The sequence below is a fragment of the Pholis gunnellus genome (genome assembly GCF_910591455.1).
Source record: "Pholis gunnellus genome assembly, chromosome: 3".
Taxonomy (NCBI): Eukaryota; Metazoa; Chordata; class Actinopteri; order Perciformes; family Pholidae; genus Pholis; species Pholis gunnellus.
This window is the reverse complement of record NC_136529.1, coordinates 23,110,029-23,134,259: the sequence shown is the minus strand read 5'-3', so window position 1 is coordinate 23,134,259 and position 24,231 is coordinate 23,110,029. Positions and strand designations below refer to the sequence as shown.

Genomic DNA, 24,231 nt, shown 5'->3' with positions numbered 1-24,231 from the left:
GCATCTCAAGTTTACTCACAGGGAGTGATTTCTACAGTTTCTTTGAAAAAACAAATACTGAAATTCACATGTGACATTTATTCATTTTCACAGACTGTCCTTGTTCAATCTTTTTCCAACTCTCTCAGATTCTAGAGGCAGTCACCATGCAGCACATCTTCATGAATAACTTCCAGCTGTGCAGTGAGATCAACGAACGAGTGGTTCAGCACTTTGTCCACTGCACCGAGACTCACGGTCGAAATGTCCAATATCTCAAGTTCCTGCAGACCATTGTGAAGGCCGAGAACAAGTTCATCAAGAAGTGTCAGGACACCGTCATGGCTGAGGTCCGTTCTACCATCTTTATACCCGACAAAATAACATTTTGTAACGCCAGTAATGCCTACTACAGAGAAGATAGCGATTTAGAATACAGCAGAATCACAGAGGTGTTGCTAATATGAATAAAAAGATTGGTGATACTAATGGTACTATGGGGTTTTATGATGCTGACACAAATGGAAACTGACAGATGTAGTGTAATCTTTTGATTACAAGATTGTGACTCTTCCCCACTCAGCTGGTGAACTCGGGCGAGGACATCCTGGTCTTCTACAACGACCGCGCCTCCTTCCAGACCCTAGTCCAGATGATGCGTTCAGAGCGGGACCGCATGGATGAAAACAGCCCTCTGATGTACCACATCCACCTGGTGGAACTGCTGGCTGTCTGCACTGAAGGCAAGAACGTCTACACTGAGATCAAGTGTAACTCCCTGCTGCCCCTGGATGATATCGTGCGGGTCGTCACCCATGAAGACTGCATCCCTGAGGTATGAATAACGGATTTCTGTCAGCCGGAACATCTCGTTATTTGTGTTGATTTCACTTTGTGAATCTGTGTGTTAAGTTGAGGGGAAATGGCTCCCTTCCCTACTTCCTACCCCCCTACTTTCGCTGCCATTGCTCGGACCACACCCATCTTCAAACTCGGGCTTCATTTTGATCCCAACTACACACCCTATAAGTTTCCTGACTGCGTCTGGCACGGTTCTGATGCTATCGCGTTGACAAAATCTGTCCACAGACAGACATACTCTATGAACACATGGCAATGTACTCAAAATCACTTCTGTGGTAGTTCCTGTTACAGTAGGTGAAATCAATACCAGCCACATGCTGTCGCAGCTGGTAATAAGATAGGTCTTCCAGATGGCAGTACATGACGATAATGTATATACAAGGACACAGCATGTGTAACTTTTGTGGATTCTGACGCTGTTATTCACATTCTGAGGAACATGCCGGACATGCATGCTTACAGTAGGTGTTTGAGGGCTAGTTTCAGTCTGTGGATCACCAGTTCACCCATCACTAATGTGCCTTTTTTAAAGTTGGTTTGTTTGGATCCCAATAGGTGAAGATTGCCTACATCAACTTCCTGAACCACTGCTACGTCGACACAGAGGTGGAGATGAAGGAGATTTATACCTCCAACCATATGTGGAAGCTGTTTGAGAACTTCCTGGTGGACATCTGTAGGGTAAGCCACAATGTATTCCACATCAAGCTGACAATGCGATCAATACAGGGAGAGTGCTTTTCTGCTTTAATTTATAATTCAACACAGCATGCAGTGAACATGTGTCACCTGTCGCCCACATGTAGGAAGTGTGATCCAGTGGCTGTGCGTCATGCTAATATCTTTTCTATTCCTTGCCTAGGTGTGCAACAACACCAGTGACAGGAAGCATGCGGATACCATCCTGGAGCGTTATGTGACTGAGACAGTCATGAGCATTGTCACGTGTTTCTTTAGCTCTCCTTTCTCTGACCAGAGCACAAGCCTGCAGGTAATCTGCAGTATAGCATTTAAAGTCCATATCACAAGCAGTCCTGCGATTGCAATTTTAAAGCCTATAAATCATGTACATGCTAAAGTTTAGTTGTTAAACGCGATTCTTCCCTCTGCATAGATGGCTCGCCGTATGTATGTAAGTAATGGTAACCCTCCCCCACGTTTTGTTTCCCAACCCTTTGGGTGTTTGTCGACGGGCTCTGAATTTTAAGAAGTATCTCCACTGTGTGGGTTTTCACGTTCTCATGGCTTAGTCAGCAGTCAGCACACAGACTACTCTGTTGTTCCCAGATCTGTGGGTGTGTTGCACAAGATTTTGCCGGGACATGGTGCAGATGATGCATTCACTCCGTTTCTTAGACTTTGATGTTTTTTTGGTGTCCCGTCATCCCACATTTTTCCCCAGTTAAACTTGACCGTTACCTCCATAGAGCCAATCCCTCGTACGGTAACGTTGTGGTGTAGTATAACAGTTTTATGACAGTTTCCCTCTTGACTCCCTGTGTTTATCTGGAATCGTTTTGTGCCAAGTTGGCCCCCAGTAGAAATGATTGATTTACTTTTGTGTATGCCTTTGCACATTCTGAGAATTCTGCTTGCTGAGGTTTACCAATATATGATGACATCACGACCCTCTTTCTCTCGCAACAGGCTGCCATTTTTGGAAAGATAACTGAGGTATTTATTGTACTCTAGGGCTGTGGCCAGCTGATAGATGAACTCTGCTAAACACTGGTCTGGTGATCATAATCAGCTGGCCAACTGGCCCCAAAGCTGTAGACCTTTCCACCATAGGTGCTCTAGTATCCTCACACGAACATCTCTAGCACATATTGGGTTACGGGTTCAACCTAATCAGGGAGCACAATTGGTTATTAAATTATTATTCACAGTTTTTCTCCTCCATATATCCTATGCAGTATGTGCTTTGCTTTTATTCTTTCCTCTCTCTCATTGTGTTCATTTGTTCTCTTCTAACTTGCTCGCTCTCTGTCTTTCAGACTCGTCAGCCAGTTTTTGTACAACTGCTCCAGGGAGTGTTCAGGGTGTACCACTGTAACTGGCTTAACCCCGTTCAGAAGGCCTCCGTGGAGGCTTGCATTAAAGTACTATCAGACGTGGGTAAGATACCGGGCCAACGCCGACCAACAAACTCTGTTATTAATTTCAAAATGGCATTGTGGCACACGATAAAGGCACTAAATAGAAATATCCTCACTATTTACCTCTACCCAGCTAAAAGCAGAGCCATTGCCATTCCAGTGGACTTGGACAGCCAGGTGAACAACTTGTTCGTCAAGTCCAATAATGTTGTGCAGAAGACCATCCTCAGCTGGAGACTCTCTGCCAAGAACACTTCCAGACGAGACTCCGGCCTGACCTCCTCCAAAGACTACAGAAACATCATTGAGAGGCTACAGGTTGGTAGCATAACATGCTGAATTGTTTTCTTACGTTTTCAGTACAATTGTATTTGCTATTATTACAGTGTGGGGGGGGGGGGAAGCAAAAACACTGGTTAAATAAAACATAAGTAAAATAATTCGAAGAGCAACTGATATTTTTTTGGATATCTTCCTGTCAGCTGTGTGTATAAAGCAGGCCAGTTTATTGACGAGAACAGAAAGCGGCAATGGCTTTTACGAAGTGCATTAGTGGCACATCTGATGGACATCAAGTTCTTTCATTAGTGGTAAGATGGTCGTATGTGCCATTAGTCAGGCTGGCAGAGATGAGCTTGAATTGGAATAAAGAAGGTACAAGTACTTTAAAACCGCCTCCTGCACAGCATGCATATGCAGCCGACGTTGTTGTGGTTTTGATTAGATAGACGACCAGCTAGTAGCCACATTTCTTTTTAAATACACAAAAAGAAATACAGTTAATAATCTCTCAACTAAATGCGTATTCTAACTATAAAATATATGTCTACAAATTATGAATATAAGACATTTATAATTTGTATATTAAGACATAGTTATAATACATTAAATATGAATCTAATATATAGTGTAAGTGTCTACTTATATATATCTACATGTAAATAAAGTAATCCAGTACATTGGCCATTCAGTATTTATTCCAGCACTCTTTGTGTAAATTTATGATTGTAATCATGTAAACATGATTGTAATTGTGCAAACACTTCGACTTGTACGTAGACATTCTATGTTGTTGTTCATTGTTGCTTTTTTATTCATATTCATACACTTTCTCTTTCACCTACATGTATGTACATTATAGTTAACAGTTTATTTTTTTCAACCCTTTTGGAACCGTGTGTTATAGTGAGAGTCAAATTCCTTATATGTGTACACAACGTGTTTCAGATTGTGACTCTGATTCTGTAAACAATGATTAGCGTAAGCTTTTTTTACATCTTGACTGTAATTTGTATATACAAAAGTGGTGTGTGTGTGTGTGTGTGTGTGTGTGTGTGTGTGTGTGTGTGTGTGTGTGTGTGTGTGTGTGTGTGTGTGTGTGTGTGTGTGTGTGTGTGTGTGTGTGTGTGTGTGTGTGTGTGTGTGTGTGTGTGTGTGTGTGTGATGGTAATATGCCAAGACTGCATACAAAACTGAAAAAGTGGTTTCTGATTGCAGCCCAATTTTAGTCGTAGGCTAAGCTGCTACACCCTATTTTCTTGTAATGCATGACTCAGTATTCACTGGAAGGCAGGAAAATCCGGTCCAGTTCAGCTCTTATCTCTACTTTCACAGGATATCGGTAAGGGTGCAACTAAAAAGTGTATTTGATGTTTAATGAAATATTTTCCAAGCACGAGACCAACCTAGGCATAATATTTTCAAAGAGTTTGCCAAGTCGTTTTTTAACCAACCCCTTCCCAGGCAGAGAGTTATGTGGTTCTCAAAATGCTTTTCTTTCTATTCCTTTTTGCTTTTTATTTAGGGAACAGCATTTCTCAGAATGCATGCTTCAATGCCATTCTTTGTATGTTGTGTTTTTTCACCTCCTCGTCGCCCTTTTGTTCTGCCACTCACCAGACAGCCCACACAGTGCTGTAATCCACGCCAGACCAGCAGTATTCATGATGCACCTTCACTTATTTGCATATTTTCACACTAATCATCACCAGGTGTGACAGGAAGTAAGTGCATAGAGAAGTGGGGCGTGGTGGTGCATTATAGGTATGGTTTGCTTTGTTTGAGGACAGTATGTAGTGGATGTGTCACGCCCTCTGCTTCTCTTACATTCATTCATAAAGGAATGTCGCAGACATTTTTTGATTCGTGGCAGCTGGATTGCTCGCAGGAAATATGTGATGTGGACGCATGTAGGGGAGATGTTGAGAGATAAATCAGCGGCTTAAATGTTGAACGAGTAATCTAATCTAATCCGACTCTCAATGATTTAATACACTTCAATATATGAGAGTATAGTATGTCCGACAGGTTACGTAAGAAAAATAAGCTTTTGATTTTTTTTAATCACCTCCATTGGATTCAGTCACGACTCCTCTTGTAATACAAAGATATAATGTCATAAATCATTTATAAAAGCTGTGTTGTGTCAACAGTCAGTTACTGCAGCTCTGTTTGTGTGTCCCTATTGTCTGTAGGACATCGTATCGGCGCTGGAGGACCGACTGAGGCCGCTGGTCCAAGCGGAGCTCTCAGTGCTGGTCGATGTCCTGCATCGTCCGGAGCTGCTCTTCCCTGAGAACACAGAAGCTCGCAAGAAATGTGAAAGTGGAGGATTCATATCAAAGTAAGTCTAAAGGTCAGAATTTGGCCCACTGAAGTTTTATTCTGCCGGTTAACATGGGATGTATGCAGTGTTTAAAACGCATATTCACCGTAATGGATACAGAGATGCATAGAACATTTAATTCGTTTTTTATGCTGTAATAATTAAAGGTACAATAACAATTTACATGTATTAATGGCTTTGTATTGTATGTGTGAACGGATTGTAATCTAAAAACTTCCCCAACTTTCTTGGTTGCCTGTGGACTGATTTCTACGTAAAGGATTCACATCGGTTTTACCGGGAAAATTCAAAGGATGTGACTCCAATTCCCGCTCCCGAGTGCCTTGCCGCTCTTCCCCTACAGCGCAGAAAATGTTTGATAAAGTAGCAAAATAACATCAGCTAATTCAGCCAGACTAAATTGGCTAGATTGTCGTTTGCCAATTACTTTATCAGCTAACGTTATAAAGCAACGCCAGAACCATGCAGCGTATCTAAGTTACAGCTAGCGGACTAATCTTACTTCACTTGCTCGCTAACGTTATCGCTAGCAACATACTATCAAGAGGGATATGTCCGTTGGCTACCTTGCCAAATTGCTTCACCAGCTAACATGATCCATGATGCTTACACAGACAAATTAAGGGGATTTTAGCCAACAAGAAATTGTATGACTATACAAAGCAAAGGTGTATAACAAATGTTTGCTTTCTACCATCCAAGAAAGATGCAAATCAGGGGCGGCCAACTACCTAACTATAGCATAAGCTTAGCTACGGTTAGCCGGTTAGCTGTGACTTAGCTACGCGGCATGGATCTGGCCAGGTCGCTGTAACGTTAGCTGATAAATAATTGTTTAAAGGGCAAGCTAATAGGTATCATGGAGACAATGGTCCAAATAAAAGAAAGGAACATTTCATACAATAGGTTAAAGTTATTCTAAATACTAATTGTCATTATTGACAAGGATTTTCAAAAAATTCCACAAAATACATAACTAACAAATGCAAGAGAGATGCTGTGGAAATACTTAGTAGTTTAGAAACATATGCATTAAATATGATAAATATTCTTGCGACTGATTAAAACAAGGGCTTTCCCTTTATTTTATGGACAATGATATGCTGTATTTTATCTTATCCTCCAAATCAGTTGTTCTGGGCTAAAAGAAGACCATTGTGCGCATCAGCGAAAATAACATGTAGAGTGTTGAGGTGTGTTCAGCGGTGGAGTTAGGTGGTTGGAGAACTGCTGCTTTCGTCGAACCATTTGTATGCACTCACTTTTATTTCTCTCTTCCTGGCCAGGCTGATCAAACACACCAAGCAGCTGCTGGAAGAGAACGAGGAGCGTCTGTGCATCAAAGTGCTGCAGACACTGAGGGAAATGATGACAAAAGACCGGGGCTATGGGGAGAAGGTACAATACCCTCTGCGTTCCTGTTTTACATCATCTGCTTGTTGTCGTGCCCAAGAATCACCCACACATGAGATAAAACACTTCACTGACATCTCAGGATACTGTGTTCCCGGTCCCACTGCAACAAACGTACTGGAAGACATTAGATTGAAAAACGGTGAAATAAAAGAAGAGGCTGAGCTCTCCTCGGTAGCCGCTGGAGCCCGAACATATAACACGCTTAACAGAAAAAACCATACGTATGTCATCAAGTCCTTTATTTGAAATCACAGCAGCCAGGGCAGTTTATGAATACTCTCTGTTAATGTCTAGTTCTATGCTTGGCAAAAACTTTTTTTTTAATTTTTTTAAATCAATTCCCTCATAGCCCAAAGAGCCTTACAAACAATAAGTTCAAATAATTGAATGAACTGTACATCCTTATTAACATCGCACCTGCTTCGACTATCACCCTCAACCATTTTACACAACATTCATCGGTTACTAATGACCTCATTGGCTACTAATGAAACTAATCTTTAGTTGATTGCTTCAACTCTCGCTGTTTGCAGCTTGCAACAATAGCAGTATGTTCTAGTTCAGTGGTAGAAACAAAGTCAACCCACAACTGGAATTAGGATTTTCATTCATGAAATTGATGTCATTATTTTCAATTTGTGGACTGTGAAAACAAGATATTTTTTTCTTATGGTGGTAAGAGTGTTCCTGACCAAAAAATTCTTACCTAAGAGAAGATCAAACAATCACAGAACCCAATGGGTACTCTGACACCCATTGTATTTTAGGGAGAAACACTGAGAAACAGTTTGTTTACAAAAAAGAACTAGAATAAATAACAAAAACCCAACATACAGCCTTTTGTGTTAGAAAGATGACTATCACTGACAACCAATTAAAATAGAATTCAAAAACATATTCAGAGCTAAGAAATATGCATTGTATTGTGGGATTCTTTTAAAGTAAGAAAGTTGACACTTAATTATACCCATGTGCAGGAAAAGTCAAGAAGAAGACGGGAATATACTACATCGACATGTGTACCTGTGGCAGAACAAAATGATCACACATTTTTATCAAAGCTTTTAAAGGGAAGAGCACCTGTAGTTTTATTTATAGCCATTATAGAGTCCAAAGCTTTGTGTTCACATTGCAACATACCAGGTGTCGCATGGGAATAAAACACATGCTCACCACTGCAGATACCCAAGTTCCATTTTCTAATTTAACTGGCAGTGATGACGGGCGAGAAGCCAATGAGAGAGCATGTTCTTATCATTCTCATCACTCGTGACTTCCGCTGTTCGGCAGATGATTGTGTGAAGCAACCACACATTCAAAACATGATCGGCCCCAACGTCTTCTAATGACGAGGCACGTTAACAGATACAGTAAATACATTTCTATAATACTGAACCGTTTTGTTTTATCCACATGAATAGTAAATATATTTCTCTTCTGTTTTTAAAGATTAGAACTATGTCATCTGCATAGAAAGTGATAGCCAGCTTTGAACTACACATACGCCTGTGATGTGGGTCTCCAAAGCACTTCACACTTTGTTCATTGACATAACCACTGACATCACTGTGTGACAAGCTTGACATTTGCACACTTGTGACGGAGCTCTAACTCATTAATCTGGCTCTATACTAACTCTCTGCCCCCTATACTTTTTTCTCTTGCAGCTGATTGCCTTTGATGATGAAATGGATGTGGCTGAGGTTGATCATTTTACTTCCTTTTGTGATGTTACATCTGATTTGTCTCCCCACTAACAACATAGACATGCTTGTGCTGCTCGTAGTCTTTTCTGGCATCACGTTCCCATCAGTGATACCTGTCAGTAGCTCAGTCCATCCCTCCCTGTTCTGTGTCTCCTGATCTCCATGTTATAATGTAGCATACTGCTAGCATGTCTAGCTCACATTATGCAATATGCTTGTGTGTTCTGCCCTGTATATGGTCTTGTACTAACTTTCTGTACTGACGTGCATTCTTTAAGGTAGAAATTAGTTTTTAGAAGAATTCTATTTTACTGAATACATTCTGGACAATGCAGGGATACAGCTTTTCACCAACCGATTTTAGGTGTGCTACTGTTGTTCATCCCTTTCGAAATCTTTATTATGTCTGTTGTAACGGAACAGTTCTACAGCACGGCCATTACAGCGTCTTTATGCAGCTAAGATTGCTCATCACAAATTGTGTGCGACTTTTGGACCTCGGAATTTCCGTGGAGGGACAGAGAGTGATTTCTTTTTTTTAATCTTTTGATCAAGAAACTGTCACACGTTTTGCTCATGCAGACGTCTCTACGGCCGATATCTCCAAAACTAGGCAACTCTAGATTGATAAATAGCACTACATGTAAGATTATGTATTTTTGATTTTGGGGTAAACCGTTGCTTCAGTCTTGAGTTGATGATCCTCATAATGATCATAAGTATTATCAACACCAATGCAATGTTTCTATTTTTTTGGTCACTCAATCTACATGCCGCACAGCCCCCTTATGATGGTTGGTGGTGAGAGATCATGTTCTGAGCCCTTTGCCACCATTACATGAGCAGGTGTGAGCGCGTGTGTGTATATATATATTTATATATAGCTGGAGATGCTTCATCTAACAGATGGGGGCTGGGCTGTGTGCGGAGCGGTGTGCATGTCATGCGTGTGCATTGCAAAAATATGTGTGTGGTCGTGACCTGTGGCCTTAAGGAAGTGGATAAAACAGGTTTCTCCTTTCTGTTTGTGATGGTGAGTAGATGTCACGGGGGTTATGGGTGTGAATACAGAGGAACTATATGATCTATGACTACTGATGAATATCACAGGATGGGACCTCCCACACACAAATCTATTCATAGTTCATAGGAGGTTTGTTTTTCTAAACTTTTAATTAAGCTATTTGTTTGCTTTTTGTTGTTGTTTTAAGATTTTATCAAAGTTTTAGGGCACTAAAATAACCGTAGGACCAGATCGTTTTCAACACCCAGAGATCTTTAAAAGGTAGCCCGTAGCACTTCAGTTTCCTCTCATTTTCACTGCAACAGTTGTCTTTATTCAGACCGGAGGTCAATCCACTCACCTTTTATCTTACTCAAGATAGCCACTGTTCCATTGACCATTGCTAGAAACAAGGATAGTTCTCCCTATATAGCTTTTATTTGTTGTATTTTTCTTATTTTTAGTCATTTATATTTGGATTGCTTTGATCTTTAAACTGTCATGTTTATTGTACAGCACCTACTTTGTTACTTTAAATAGAAATGGACTATCAAATTTGATGAGAACAGTCCTTATACCCTAAGTCCTCTGTTTTTAATTCTGGTGCTTTCAACCAAAAGGTCTTCATCGGCAGATGGAGCTTATTACCTGTTACAATTTCATTTGTAGCACTTGTAGGACATCTCATCCACTCTTGTCCTCGGAAATAGTTTGTCAAAACCTTTGGAGCCTTTTTAAATGAGCAGTCCTGAATGCGCTATGGAGACCGCTACTATAAGCTCATCCCAATGACAACCGAGCAAACTGCGTCCTCTGATGAGGGCTGCATATTGTATACTGAATGCTCCGGTGAAAAGCTAGTCAGAGGATATCGTGTTGCGTGTGTTTAGCACAACATATATTCATGTGTGCCTTCTTCTTCTCTCGAAATCGGTAAATTTGTCAAAACTGAAAGCACACTTTGTCAGAGCGAGAGGAATCTGTGCCAGCAGGAAAATAACACTCAAGACAGTAGACTAGTCACTTAATCAAGACTGCGTTGAGTGCAAAGGAAGTGAACATAATGTTAGCAGGGGAAATGGCGAAATTGTCGGAAAGGGTCTTTCCAGAGTTGCCAGGAAGCGATATGCTCTCAGTTTCTCTGTTATGTCTCTCGGTCTCATTTTCCCTCCTTCCCTCTCTCCTTATGCGTGCCGCTCGCTGCTGCAGCACTGGAAATCCCCGGCTTCCACAAAAACAAACGGGGCTGTTCTCAGAGACCAGCACTTTTTGTCTCATCAACTCCTCCCATATGCATCTTAAGAAACTCCTCCCATATGCATCTTAAGAATGTACAAAACACTCCCTCACCCCCAGCACATGCTCCATGTCACTCATTCATGCACACTCTCTCGTATTAACAGCAGCGTACGGTGCCCCGACTGACGGCTGGCAGCATGTGTGCGGATATCACTCACATGGGAGAGAGGCAGGCCAAAAAACCTCAACTTCCTCCCCCGAGCAGGAGCGAGATAAACTGGCATGATGGACGTTATGTAACCACAGCGTTTAGCTCTCTGACCTACCCTAACACACCCGACTCCCACCCAAAGGTCTCTAGGAATGAGTGCAGCTGTCACTTTCACTACCGTTTGACAGACTCCCATCATACCTCTAGTTGTTGCATGCCCAGTATGCGTGTGTGTGTGTGTGTGTGTGTGCGTGCGTGCTGGGAGACTAATGAGAGAGGGCAGGATAAAGCGGAGCGACGGTTACGCCGATTAGCAGAGGTTATCACATTCTTCCAGGAATAGAAACGTGATCAAATGCGAGCCCGGAGGGAGGGAGGAGACCAAACGAGACAGGATCGACCTGCAGCCCTCATCGTCGGGGCCCCCGATCATATCATTTACTGCATGTGTTTGTCTTTCCCTTGGCGTGCACGTGAGCGTCTTTGTTTGTGAGACTGTGGGAGGTCGGAGCGGTCAGATGGAGACGATGTCTCTTGTCTTATTCTGGTGATGTAACACGGTTTGCAGAGGAGGACGGTGCTGAGCGCGTTACCCATACATGTAGCGAGGGTTATGTAAGGGACTATTTCTATGCTACTGGTGGTGGTCTATGTGTGTGAGTGTGTTCCTCAAGCTCTCCATCATCTCCACATTATCCCGGCCAATTACTCTCTGTTTAGCTAGAGATTTCTCGATAACGGTTTCCTCTTTTTACCTCCATTTTTTTTTTTTGTCTGACCGCATCCGTACCGCACCCATGACAAATATTATTGTTGTCCTTTTCACTTTCTCAGCTGTGCTCCCCCCCCCCCCCCTCTGTGTGCTATCTATCCAGCTGCCACTCCCATCACTGCCAGAATGCCCTCAGATAGTCTCCAGCTTGTCCTGGTTTATCCTGCTGCCTGTGACTGTGGGTGAAGTCAGGAGACTCTGGGCTGTTGTTTGTTTTGTTTCTCTCGGTCAACAGGGGGCGCTGCAGACGTGCCTCGCCAGCACGCAGCAGCTGTCCCAGTTTCCTGAACTTAATGCTGCACGATTCTTGGGATCCAGCCAGCTCTCAGGAAGCAGTTACATAACAGCCAACAGTTTTCTCTCCTTTTTTTTTCTTCTTTCTTTTCCTCCCGTTTTCCTGGAATATTTAAACTCTCCACTGATGTGCGACCTTCGCTGGTAATTGGCATTAAAAGTTCTGCAGAGATGTCTTCAAGGACACAGTAGCATTGGTGCAGGGAGGGGATTTACTTTAGGTGGTGAGCGTGCACTTAAGCCAGTGCTATACTAAACAATCACTCTGGCCTTTTTCACTGAAGACTTGTTTTCTTTGATTATGAACAGCCGATTTCCTTCGTGACTTACCATTGAGGTGCGGTGAAGCAGTGCTCACCGGGTCTGGCTGTTTTGAGATATGGCGAAGCCTCTCTGTTGCTTTATCGTAAACAGACAGATGGTTCGTCCACTGGAGGAGTGTACAGATTTTTCTGGTTTGCAAGATCATACGACTTTAACCGCAAAACGCTCCGAACCTCATCGAGTTTTCGTCACACATTCTTGGAAGCATAAGAAACGGAAGTGATGCTGACAACTATGGCGTCACGCTGTCCAGCTGATGCATATTTTATTACCCAGAAACATCACAGGCGAGCTGTTGACATATATAACGGCAAATGAGGTCAGATTGCACAAACGGCGGTCATCGTGTCCCGCCGGCGGTTTAATTTGTAACTGAATTAGAAGAAGTTAGCAATAGTGTTGATTGTAGCTTCGGCCGCATGCGTGATTCGTCACCGTTTTTCTGTGGAAATCAGTGAGCAGACGTAGAAGGGGGCTTGATAAAGGGGAATTCCTGTCCAGTAGCACAATGAATCAGCATAAACCAGCATGACTTGTGTTACAGAGGGTGGCATGATGTATGCCCATGTCAGGTTGAATGTGTGTGTGTGTGTGTGTGTGTGTGTGTGTGTGTGTGTGTGTGTGTGTGTGTGTGTGTGTGTGTGTGTGTGTGTGTGTGTGTGTGTGTGTGTGTGTGTGTGTGTGTGTGTGTGTGTGTGTGTGTGTGTGTGTGTGTGGAGGTATAAAGCTTTGTCAGTTAAATAAGTAGTTTTACTTTCTTGAACAACTGGAATTTAAATGCCCAAGCCTATCATCAAATTTAATTTTATACATTTTAAATAAAATGTTGTGAATTTAGAGACTTCAATTGTGCTTTATTATTTGGTCACCAATTTTATTATTATTTAATCATTTTGATTGTACTTTTCAGACTATATAACTGACATGCCATTAGCAACAGCAACCCATAAAATTAAATGGTAATGCTGTTACTTTTTTTTTTAACTGAATGGTCGGACCTGTTTTGTTGGCTCCAGTAGTTTGGCAACAACATTGAAATTGAGTTTTTCTTAAAACCCATTGCAGCTCGTTTTTTTAACATTTAATGTTACGGGATTAGTGACATTTGGTATAATTTTGTATCTTTACCACTGTCGTATCTCTTAGTTTTTTGCTAAGACAAGCTTTGTCAAAAGTGTCAGTAGAAATCTTCTGCACCACAAATAATAGTCACATGGCCTTTTATAGCAACCAATATGCATTCAGCAACACTTTGCAACAGGAGGTTAACAGTGAACCACAGAATACTAAACACACCACAGTGCAGCATTGCGTAAGGTCTCCGGGTGTGGTGAAGGTCGAAACACAGAGTTTCTGCATTCTCGCTGCAATAGGCCGATGCGTGCTTCTCCTCCGCGCTGTCCCATTACATCCGCTCCATGAAAACACCAACACGCACTGAAATCAAACAATTTCTCACATGCTGTGAGCAATCCATTATCACCAAGGTCTCTGAGAGCGATGCGTTTTCTTTGCTCCGCATTCTCTCTGCCCCCGGCTCTTTAAGTCACACACATGTATGATGCGCGGTTGTGCATGTGACCGGCAATCTTAGTGAGCAATAAAAAGGCCAGATACAGAGAAAAAGACATGAGCGGATGGCAGCCTGTAGGGACGAGGAGTCTTTAGGTGAGGGTGCTACTCTCTGGAGGCAACGTAACTAATTCAACATCTTCAAACTCTGACTAACATCATCCTTTTATTTCCAATCAGCTGGCACCTCCACCCGAGCCTGAAGTCCCTGACGAGGTGTGTTTAAGACCCCTACTGGCCCGCTGATATGGGTCACTGCTGATCAAAGATCTGTCATATTTATACACTAACTTCATCCCATTGCAGTTGTCCTCAGTCTTAGCAGCCCCCCCATGCTGCATATCGCTCCCCCCCGTGTAACTTGCTCCATATCCGCCTGTGTATGTATGAGCGCCGTACCCGCTCATCCATTTTGCCCTCTCTCCTTCCTGCCTTTCGTTCATCTTTCCTTCCACATCTTGGTTTTTTTGAGCAAAGTTCAGTTTTCTGTTCTTCCCTCCGGGGGGGTGCGGGGGTTAGAGTTATGGGTGAGGTGTTTTTCCATGCCGGATTGGTGCTTACACTGTGTGTCAGTAGCTCACGGCTCTATTATGTAACCTGGACAGTTTTATTTTATTTTATTTTTTTATTCTCCCTTCTTGTTGTCATGGCTTGTGTTAATCACCCTCTGGCAGCTTGTCATTCTCTTATGTAAATAATTTGCCTCTGTGACTATAAAATAATATGAGAGGCATCGTAGGCCAAAGGTAAAATGTTGGAAATTTCCCCCACCGGACTTTGGGCATAAATAAGCTCCGAAATTAACTTTTCTTTCTGAATGATTAACTCATATGTAGGTATATGTTTTAGAATGAACATCAGTCCTTTCTGGCACGAAGCCTTGCATGACTTTGATCTTCCCTGACACAACCACTTCCTTCTTAACGGCATGATCTAATTGGCACCCAATCCCTTGCATGCTAGTAAAGTAACTAATTTGCACTGTATTAACAACATATTTTGTTTTCTAATTTCCTTTCCGACCTTTTTTTTATTTTTTTATTGCTTTCTGCTAACTCACCTCACCTTTTAAGGAGCTTGATCCCAACCAGCCGCAGAAGCAACTGGAGGATCAGAGGAGGGTAGGTACCGAGTTTGGTTTCCTCCTCCATCTTAGTGATGGTCGACAACTGGTTGACCGTTGGGATGCCCTCACGGTCACACTGCTTCCACTGCATGGCACTCACTCACTCCCCTGTCACTTATACGATACGCGACACGTAAGGCACACCGACGGATGGACGTTAACTTTGGGTCTTCCTCTCTTCTCTTCGGCCTGTGACATGTTGGGCCCAGAGGGGTCGTGTAGGTGACTGCCCTGCACTGATTTACATCAAACCAATCGGGGGAAAACACCGAATGTTAGCATATGTTGATGATGGGAGAGGGCACAGCGTCGCCTTTAAACATCATTGACTGAGGTCAGAGGGTAAATGTCAAAAAGGAAGATGCTGGGTGTTGAGTTCTTCTAAGGGGGAAATGTTATTATGGTTAGCCTTCGATGCTTTTACATTCTTACTCTTCATTTTCCGTTTTGTATCTTTGTATTTGTTTTATTTTATTTAATTGCCAGGAACATCTCTTAAAGGAATTCAGAATCCATCTTTTAACTTTTACAAAGAGGTGACCATGTAACCGTGTAACTTTTCACGGCTTTATATTGTCGGCTTTTTGATGTTTGATTTCAAACCATTACTGTGATTAAGTGTATTCTTGCATTAATGTTCTGGTCTCGCTACATTAGCACAGTGACGCTGACTTTAGGTTCCAGCTCCACTTCTGTGATATGGAAACCTCAAACGGGGCTTCATCTCCTAACATTCATTTTCACTGACAGGGCGAAGCTCTGCGGCAGATCCTTGTCAATCGATACTACGGGAACGTGAAACCTGGCCCGAGGAGAGAGAGCATCACGGCCTTCAGCAACGTGCCGCTCTCTCCTGGAGCGCAGGGGAAATCCCCTACAGGTGTGTGTGTGTGTACAACAATACGCTATCTGTGTGTCTGTATGGTCACGCTCAGAGAGATAAGATGATGTGATTTTGAAATGATTTACTTTGGGACGCTGGGTCACTGCTGCAACGAGCTCGACACACAACACAAATAAGTTGAATCAAAGATTTACAGCTGCCAGCTGGAATATGTTACAAACCAATCATTTTAGATGTTAATAAAGAAAAAACATGAAACCTTTCAGCTTTAGTCGCACCATTTAAACTTTTACTGAACTAAAATTCAAAGAGAACAGCTAAATTATTAGCTAAATAATAAACTTCACAAAAGCTTTGCAATCTTTCAGAGTCACTTATTGTCCATGAAAATCTTTTGACCATTGCTAATGTGGAATCTGCTCAAAGTCATCAGAACATTTAAGGATATGATGATAATCGTCATGATAATTTAATCAAATGTAAGACTTTTTCTGTTCGTATATATGCTTTCAAAGAAGCTAAATTCAGCTCAACGGCTGAGCCGGCGGCTAGCGGCTAACAGAGTTAACAGTGCGAACGACGGCAACAATACTGACCGAGATAACGGTGTTAACCGGAAGGTGTGCGCTGAGCTTCCTTGACAACCCATACACTGTATTTATGGCTTTTTTTTATGATCAGTCAGATGAGTTACTCATGAATAAAAGCTGTTATCTAAAATATCTGTATTTCTTAGTGTAGGAAGAAAGTGACCATTCGGTCAAAGGTTAAACAATTATTTCAAATCATTGTATGAATTTCACAGGAAAGTGTTTACAGAGGATGTGGAAGTTCCTCTCATGTCGGAAATGTTTGTTACACAGATTACAAAGAATAGTCATAGTGACACTGACAATTTCCAATGGGTAGCAATAAACGCAAGATCGCTGTTATGTGGACGCCCACCTGGACCACACAGTGGAGATCCACAGCGCTATACATTTGGGCACATGTGCATCGTGTTCACAACAACACATTTACAGACATATGTAGAGAAAACAGTTGTTATTACGAACCAAAGCTCTTGTCTCTCAATCTTTGCTCAATCGAGACTGACATTCCCAAATGTAATGGGCATTTATTTTTCCCAGCAAGTCGCTCCGTGTCACCACATCTATGACTCACCGTTCATCTCTATAATGGTTTAGAGTGGAGGGGGGGGGGTGGTATTCACAGCCATGGCCTTGTCCTCCTTTAAGCCCTTGGACCTCGGCTCTGCTACCGAGCATACTGGCTCTCTCCTCAGCATAACGTGGGCCGTGTTGTTGCCAGGCGACCAGCGAGCCGAGCTCCGTCTAGAATGGGATGTGTTGTTGATTCAGTGGCTCGCCCAGCCAGAGATGGCTCTGATGGGTGCTGTTATCTCACCACTGCTTCCCTGGCTGGCTGTGGTAGCCGGCAGCAGCAGTAGGAGTTAAAGGATCTCCGTGGATTACAGACACATCTGATCTTATTTGTGCTCTATGGATAGAAATGAAAACCTGCGGTTCACTCCACGCAGCACAAAACTCTCTTTTACCAAATGCCGTCCTTTATAAACCGGATTTAAACATAATTTAAATATAACATTTATAATCTAAATAAAATAGCACTAAAAAATGAACACTAAATGCTATAAGTGATCACTAGCATTAATGTTCAATATCCTGTTCTCTTTGTTAGCTGAGCTAGTTTAGCATTCTCCTGACATTTTATGACTACACTTGTGTATTACATGAATTTATTGATATTGGTTAAAACTAGCAATAACACTTAATTTGTTCATATTGTTGCAACACAGGTTAGATATGAATGCGTTGACTTAGTTTCTGGATAAAGGCATCCATCAAACTGCTTAAAGCCCGCAGTATAATGGAAACGGTCAAACTTTTAAATTGCATTTAGCATGCATTTAGTTATACACAGTGACCCATGTTCTATTATGTAACCTGTCTGAATACATCAACATTAACGTGGATGATACTCGTTTTCCCCTCCGTGTGCACAGTTGTCAGCTCCGGGGTCGGAGGTCGAGGGGAGCTGAGCTTGGCGGAGGTCCAGTGCCATCTGGACAGAGAAGGGGCCTCCGATCTGGTTATTGATCTCATCATGAACGCTACCAGCGACCGCATCTTCCAGGAGAGCATCCTGTTGGCCATCGCTCTGCTGGAGGGTGGAAACACGGTCATCCAGGTGAATGTGGGTTCCTGGGTTCAGGAGCACAAACGGTGCAGAGGAAGGGACGGGTGTGAGGCGTTAATGAGGACACGTGTCGCCTGCGAATAAATGGGACCGCAAAAAGCTTTCGCCTCAGAAAAGGCAAGGAGATGTTATCTCCCAAGAGTTCAAAGCCGTGGCGGGAAGAATTCAAGACACTCAAGAAGCTTGAATTCACGGTCGCGTGTACGAAGCATCCCGACATCGTTTGAACTTACGGACGTTTTGAGATGAGAAAGAAAGAAAAAAAGGGAAAGTGAGTTTGGGCCATGTAGAGGAGAAAGGGAAGTCAGAAGGGAAGAGGAACAGTAGTCTGCTGAGAGGTCAAAGCAGCCAAACACGTCGTCACCCCCCCCCCCCCCCCCCCACACACACACACACACACACACAGCCAGCCAGGGGTTGCTAAGGGAACGCTAACTCTTTGCAAACCTCACAGCGAGCAGGTGGAGAAGAGAGAGAGAGAGCTGCTGTGTTTGCAACTGCATCAATTCAGCACGTGTGTGTCTTCATGTCGTGCACGGAGTAGAAAACATGTATTTGCCGCTTGAAAGCCGTCTGTCGGTGTATTCTGGTTTTGTGGGTTTTTTTGGACGTGTGCTCCTTTTGTGTTCTCTTGCATAAACAGGCCAGTTGCATAGTATACATCTATTTGCAAAGGGTTGTTACAAAGGGTGGGAATCGATTTTTTTGATTCCCATTCTTGCTGTCACCAGCAGAAAAATGGGTCCACTTTTTTCCGGCTCTCACTCTACTGAATTTACTCTAATTCTGAAACATCACTGGCAGTTACGCTAGCTGGTCTTTCTGATTAACCAGGAAAACGTGAAGAAAAGTACGCAGCTTTTAACTGCTTTAATTTGGAAGGAGGTTACAGTCAGTACTTTACTCCTCTGGTCGAATGTCTCTGTACACAAAGGCTCTTGCATGGCTCCCGTTACATAAACTGCAGCCTGCCTCTCTGCTGCCCGGGTGTATGACGGCCAGAACAACAGACCTCCTCACATTCCAACCGCACTCCATAGCTGGGTCGTGCTTTGCCGGTGGAAAGACGGCAGGAGAAGGCCTGAACCCTCGGAGGCTTCCTGAGAGATCAGATAGATTTCAGCAGCTCTCTGGTGCTACCTCAGGAGAAGCCGCTCCCTGCGGCCTCCCTTAGGGCACGTCAACGAAGCCGACTTGTCCACTTAACCGTCATTTCATGTGCTGACTTGCCTTTTCTAGGTCAGGGCCTAATGAAGAAGCTCAGTGTCCCCCGCTGAAAGTAGCCCGTGGCATGCATATTGAACAGGATGTGGAACTTTTTTCTGTTTGCTTTGTGCACCCCGGGCCGTCGTAAATGTTTGCAAAGCCCGTTGTCTTGTTGAAGTGAATGTGCTCGTGTTACAGGGAAGTAGCACCAATTTATTCTACAGTAAATGTCTACCTCCGACTGTAACCAGGCAGCTTTCCTACTTTACCAATAGAAAAACACCTCAAAGTGAACCTGATACGCATTGCAGTTTGTTGGCTTAAAGGAGGAGGAGACACGGTCATAAAGAAGCAGCTTGTTCCAGAGTTTAAGTTGGGCGTTTTTATCGTTGTTTGGCGTGGTCCGGGGGACAAGTGAGCTTTGTTGAGCAATCATGTTTGGTCCAGAGTGACTTTACAACATATCAGCAGATGCACCACATTTCCCTGTGTTGCATAATGATGGGTCGCCTGCCTCTCGTTAGGACAGAAGGGTTCTTGTACTCTAAATGAAAAGCAGGACAAAAACATGCCCACTGATTGCTCCAAGCAGTCTGTTTTATTTGTTTTCCGCGAGGTAAACCAGGGACGTAGCCTAGCCAACAAACGTTCTGTGGGTGGGGGGGGGGGGGGCGAAGCGAGCATAAGAGAGAAAGATGGAGAGATGTTACTTAGCTTCAGAATGAATTCATGGGCCCTGGTGTGTGTGTTAGTGTCAGGACAAAGTCTGTCCTACCAGCCTTTCCCCCCTGCATGACGTGTAAGAGTAACGCACTAAACAGGCCCCCACTGCTTCACCAAAATAACTAGACACCTTTTTTAACTATTATTTTAATAAATCCTAATAGCTGAATTTGTTGGGTTGTCTGGTATCATCCTTAACAGCCACAAACCTGTTGCTTAAAGATTTCCATTGGGCTGTGATAGCAGATTTACTTGTACTAAAACAACAACTAATGGCAGTTGTTTATACATTTAAATGTTTAAGGCCTACAAAAAAATGTACTCCCCACATCAATGAACAAGAACTGTTCTTTGATGAAATCTCAATACTTTCTTTAAACTCACCCTAGCATCTGCCCATACGCTGAAAATTATTATTTTGTTATTCGTTTATCACGTCATAACTCAAATGCAGGCCTGTTTGAAAGTGTGCAGCTATAACCAATGAAAACCGATCCGTCATACAAGCAACATGCTCATTTCTTACCTTCAGCAGTCACCTCGCAGCAATCCACGCTCAGCTAATCCAGGTGCAATATTCGGAGCATTAATATAGCAGCAAACAATGATTTGCTATGTAAATATTTAGTGGAGCAATGTCTACCTGAGCAGAGACTGAAGTCACTCTCCCCCTCAGGTAAACGCTGTAAGCTCTGTCAGCACATTTGCCATCGTTTACACTGTTAGCTGTGTTAGCACCGTTAGCTGTGTTAGCACTGTTAGCAGCGAGCCTGCCGCTGCCATGTTGAGAGCTGTTGAGAGGCAAGTAAAATGCTCCCAATCGTATATTCAACACCTTCAAAATACATAAGTGAAGTAAGTAATTGGCAGACAATACTGTACTGACTTATTGGCACATTTTGGCTTTGAGGAAATCTGGCAACACATGAATTATTGACCTGACATGACTTCCCATAAATAACCGAAGCCTGCGTAGATCATCATAGACAGATAACATGTTGAATGACACGTATGCTCACACCCTCCAGGTTGTTGTTCAGTGATAAGCAGCAAATACTGTGAGATAGTGAAACTCCAGCAGACATAGTGCACACAGACTGTATCATATGCATAAAACTACACTCCTGCATACTCATCTGTGCAAACTATTAGCACATGCACAAACGCACACACTCCTGGATATATATTTAGAGGCTGCAGAGCTTCTTCCAAAAGCAGCCCTTAGAGAGAGAGAGAGAGAGTGTGTGTGTGTGTGTGTGTGTGTGTGTGTGTGTGTGTGTGTGTGTGTGTGTGTGTGTGTGTGTGTGTGTGTGTGTGTGTGTGTGTGTGTGTGTGTGTGTGTGTGTGTGTGTGTGTGTGTGTGTGTGTTATGTAAGAGCAGAAGTGCAGCTCTGCTCCTCCCAGCCCACCATCCATCTACTCAACACTGTCTTTGTGACCTCAGATCCGTAACTGTTACAGGACCCAACAGGTGCCACCACTCTTACACAATAGGCTTGTTGTGGCACGCCGACACCCTCAGCCCCCCCCCCCCCCCCCCCCTCACCCACACCACCCCCTCTGCACGGTTCATGTTCACATTACAGCTACCTCTTGGAAAGCTTTAAAAAGCTTCTGCAAAGTGAGTTTCCAGGCATCAGTGTCATCAACATACCAGCTCTCTTTTAACTACGGAGTGGGCAGGGGATTCTCCCCTTAAACCCAGTTTATAGTTTGTAGAAGTTTAAGTATGTTAATCCTGCCCGGTGCAGCATTTTAGTGAGATTAGTGCACATTTTGGGTTGTTGTTTAAATCACTGGGTGCTGTGGCTTGGCTTTTTGCCTGCGCAGAATCTTGAGAACACACGCTCACGCATGCATTTCACTTTCATTTTTTCAACCTCCTGTCTGGAGCTCTTCGTCGTAGCTTCAAAGAGCAGATCTCCGTGGTTACCAGCTGGGCGGTGGCGGAGGACGCCACCAAAAAGCCCTCCAATGAGCACAGGGATGGCTTTGTCGCTCTCGCCAAGGTGTCAGGCGGGAGAGGCGGGAGACGGGATAAAAAAGAAGGGGCGAGCTGGTGGTATAAACAGGCCTTACGTAACTGGCCCGTGTTGATGCCAGGAGCAGGGGTGGCAGCTGACAGGGAGAGGAAGGAGGGCGGCGTGATCATCAGGAGGCCCCCCGCTGTGCCACCATGTTGAATCTGTAGAATCGGAGACGGAATTATGAGTCGACCTAAAGCTGCTGTGCTGAACATGAGTGACAGCCGCAGGATCAGCAGAGCTCTCAGGAGGCTTAATGGCTCTGCAGTGGGACACGTAAAAAAGGCAAAGCCCCCTCAGGGAGAAAAGCCGTCGCTGATTGGCTGAGTGACCATTTCCTTTAACGAGTGACTCAGCAGTTCCCGGGAAGAAGAGGGGGCTAACTTCTGAAAATCCGAACCAGTCTTAAGTCTCATCCCCTTCAGCACAGATAATAAACTTATTTCAGTACCTGACTTTGAGAAATTCAATCTATAAAACCCTTTTTTTTTACATTTCCACAACAACTATCGATGCAATGCCATGTAATAACTCTAAATGAATTACAGTCTGTTTGATTGTGATTTAAATCTGTGTGAAAATATGTACGAGGAGTACTGATCTGAGCAAACATTTGATGCCAACTTTTAGTATTTGGCCGTTTTTCAGACTCTTGTGCTTCAGACACTAAAGAAAGTTCGATACCCAGCCCTTCTTTATCTGACTCTGCTAGCAGAGCACGGGGCCACAGCGGTTGCATGCTGTTTCTTTTTGCCCGCGGCGTGTTTGACTGACAAGTGTTGACAAAAAGATTCCCTTCACATCGGTGAAGAAATGAGGTTTTTATGGCCATAGTCATGAGGTCCATTTAATATGGTAATCTCGTAAAACTGCTTCCCTGGAGCCGTTGTTTGTCTGGAGGAGTGCTTGCGTAAGTCTTCTGCGCACTCTTAATCAGATCACTATGGGTGGATGACCCGATCTCGTAAACAACACCGTGTTTAAAGCTCGAAAAAACAAGCACGGATAAGCTGTTGCATGAAAGAGAGGACGAGAACTCTGATTTGCTTTATAACATTACGTGTTCTGCATCCTTTTAGGACTCGAGTCAGGTGATTCTGCAGAGGTCATCTCAGAGATTATCAGCTAGGTTTCATATTTTGTTTGGGGGGGGGGGGGGGATTTTCCATGCAGGTAAAAGTCACTTACATTTCGTTTCACTGGATGTCCCTCCCCTCTTTGGTTGAGCTAAACCTGGAAAGAGTCTTATGTAACAGGCTTTTCAAAACTGCACCAGAATCCATGTATGCGATAACCCACCACCACCAACACCGCCACCTCTCCCTCCCATTTTCGGACCCTCCCTCCCCGCTCTCCCACCGCACGCTCGCTTCGTGCCATTCTGGCACTGAAAAGTAGGGCAGGGTTTTCCTCTCTCCACCGCTCGCCCTCTGCGGGCTGATGTAACAGGGTTAGAGCTGAGGCGCTGTGTGCCCTCACTGTAACCACTCAGCTGATTACAGGTCTTATGTAAGGAGGGATTGTGGAGAGGAAAATGGGACAGAACACCATGCAGAAAAACAATAGCTCCATGCATGCAAGGTTTCCAGAAAAGATTGCCCTCTGTGTGGTTCTGCAGGAACCTAACCTCGACCTCACAAATCACTTACTCTGGCTGAATCTCACTTTTGTTGTTGCATAGCTGTGAATGCAAAAATGTGTGGTATTACGCAATCAAATGAGGCAAATTCTGTGAGTGTTTCCACAGCTGTGTGTGCTTTTACCTGCATGTGCTGTGCTGGCACACCTTTGTGTGTGTGTTTGCACACTGGACAGTGACGTCAGCTGGGTGTGTAGCTGTGTTTCTGTGTGTGCGCATGTAGTTGAGTATGTCAATATTCCAAATCTTGTCTTTGTTTTTTTTGTTTTTTTTCGCCCCTGCTCGCCTGTTTGTGTTACCGCCCAGCGCTAGTCCTAAGGGTGCCAGGGCCATGTTTTTCAGAA

General features: G+C 43.5%; 1 protein-coding gene across 1 annotated transcript in view; it reads left to right on the top strand.

Annotated features, from left to right (window-relative positions):
• Positions 1 to 24,231, top strand: part of itpr1b (inositol 1,4,5-trisphosphate receptor, type 1b) — a gene marked incomplete at its 5' end in the record, with an annotated part of 76,031 nt that overhangs the window by 25,055 nt on the left and 26,745 nt on the right. Inside the window, 12 exons of the mRNA XM_079157133.1 lie at positions 129 to 329; positions 563 to 814; positions 1,399 to 1,524; positions 1,706 to 1,834; positions 2,841 to 2,961; positions 3,076 to 3,260; positions 5,417 to 5,565; positions 6,855 to 6,966; positions 8,652 to 8,687; positions 15,179 to 15,226; positions 15,982 to 16,115; positions 18,109 to 18,286. Coding sequence (XP_079013259.1) covers positions 129 to 329; positions 563 to 814; positions 1,399 to 1,524; positions 1,706 to 1,834; positions 2,841 to 2,961; positions 3,076 to 3,260; positions 5,417 to 5,565; positions 6,855 to 6,966; positions 8,652 to 8,687; positions 15,179 to 15,226; positions 15,982 to 16,115; positions 18,109 to 18,286 — 1,671 coding nt within the window. The remainder of the gene's footprint in view (positions 1 to 128; positions 330 to 562; positions 815 to 1,398; positions 1,525 to 1,705; positions 1,835 to 2,840; positions 2,962 to 3,075; positions 3,261 to 5,416; positions 5,566 to 6,854; positions 6,967 to 8,651; positions 8,688 to 15,178; positions 15,227 to 15,981; positions 16,116 to 18,108; positions 18,287 to 24,231) is intronic.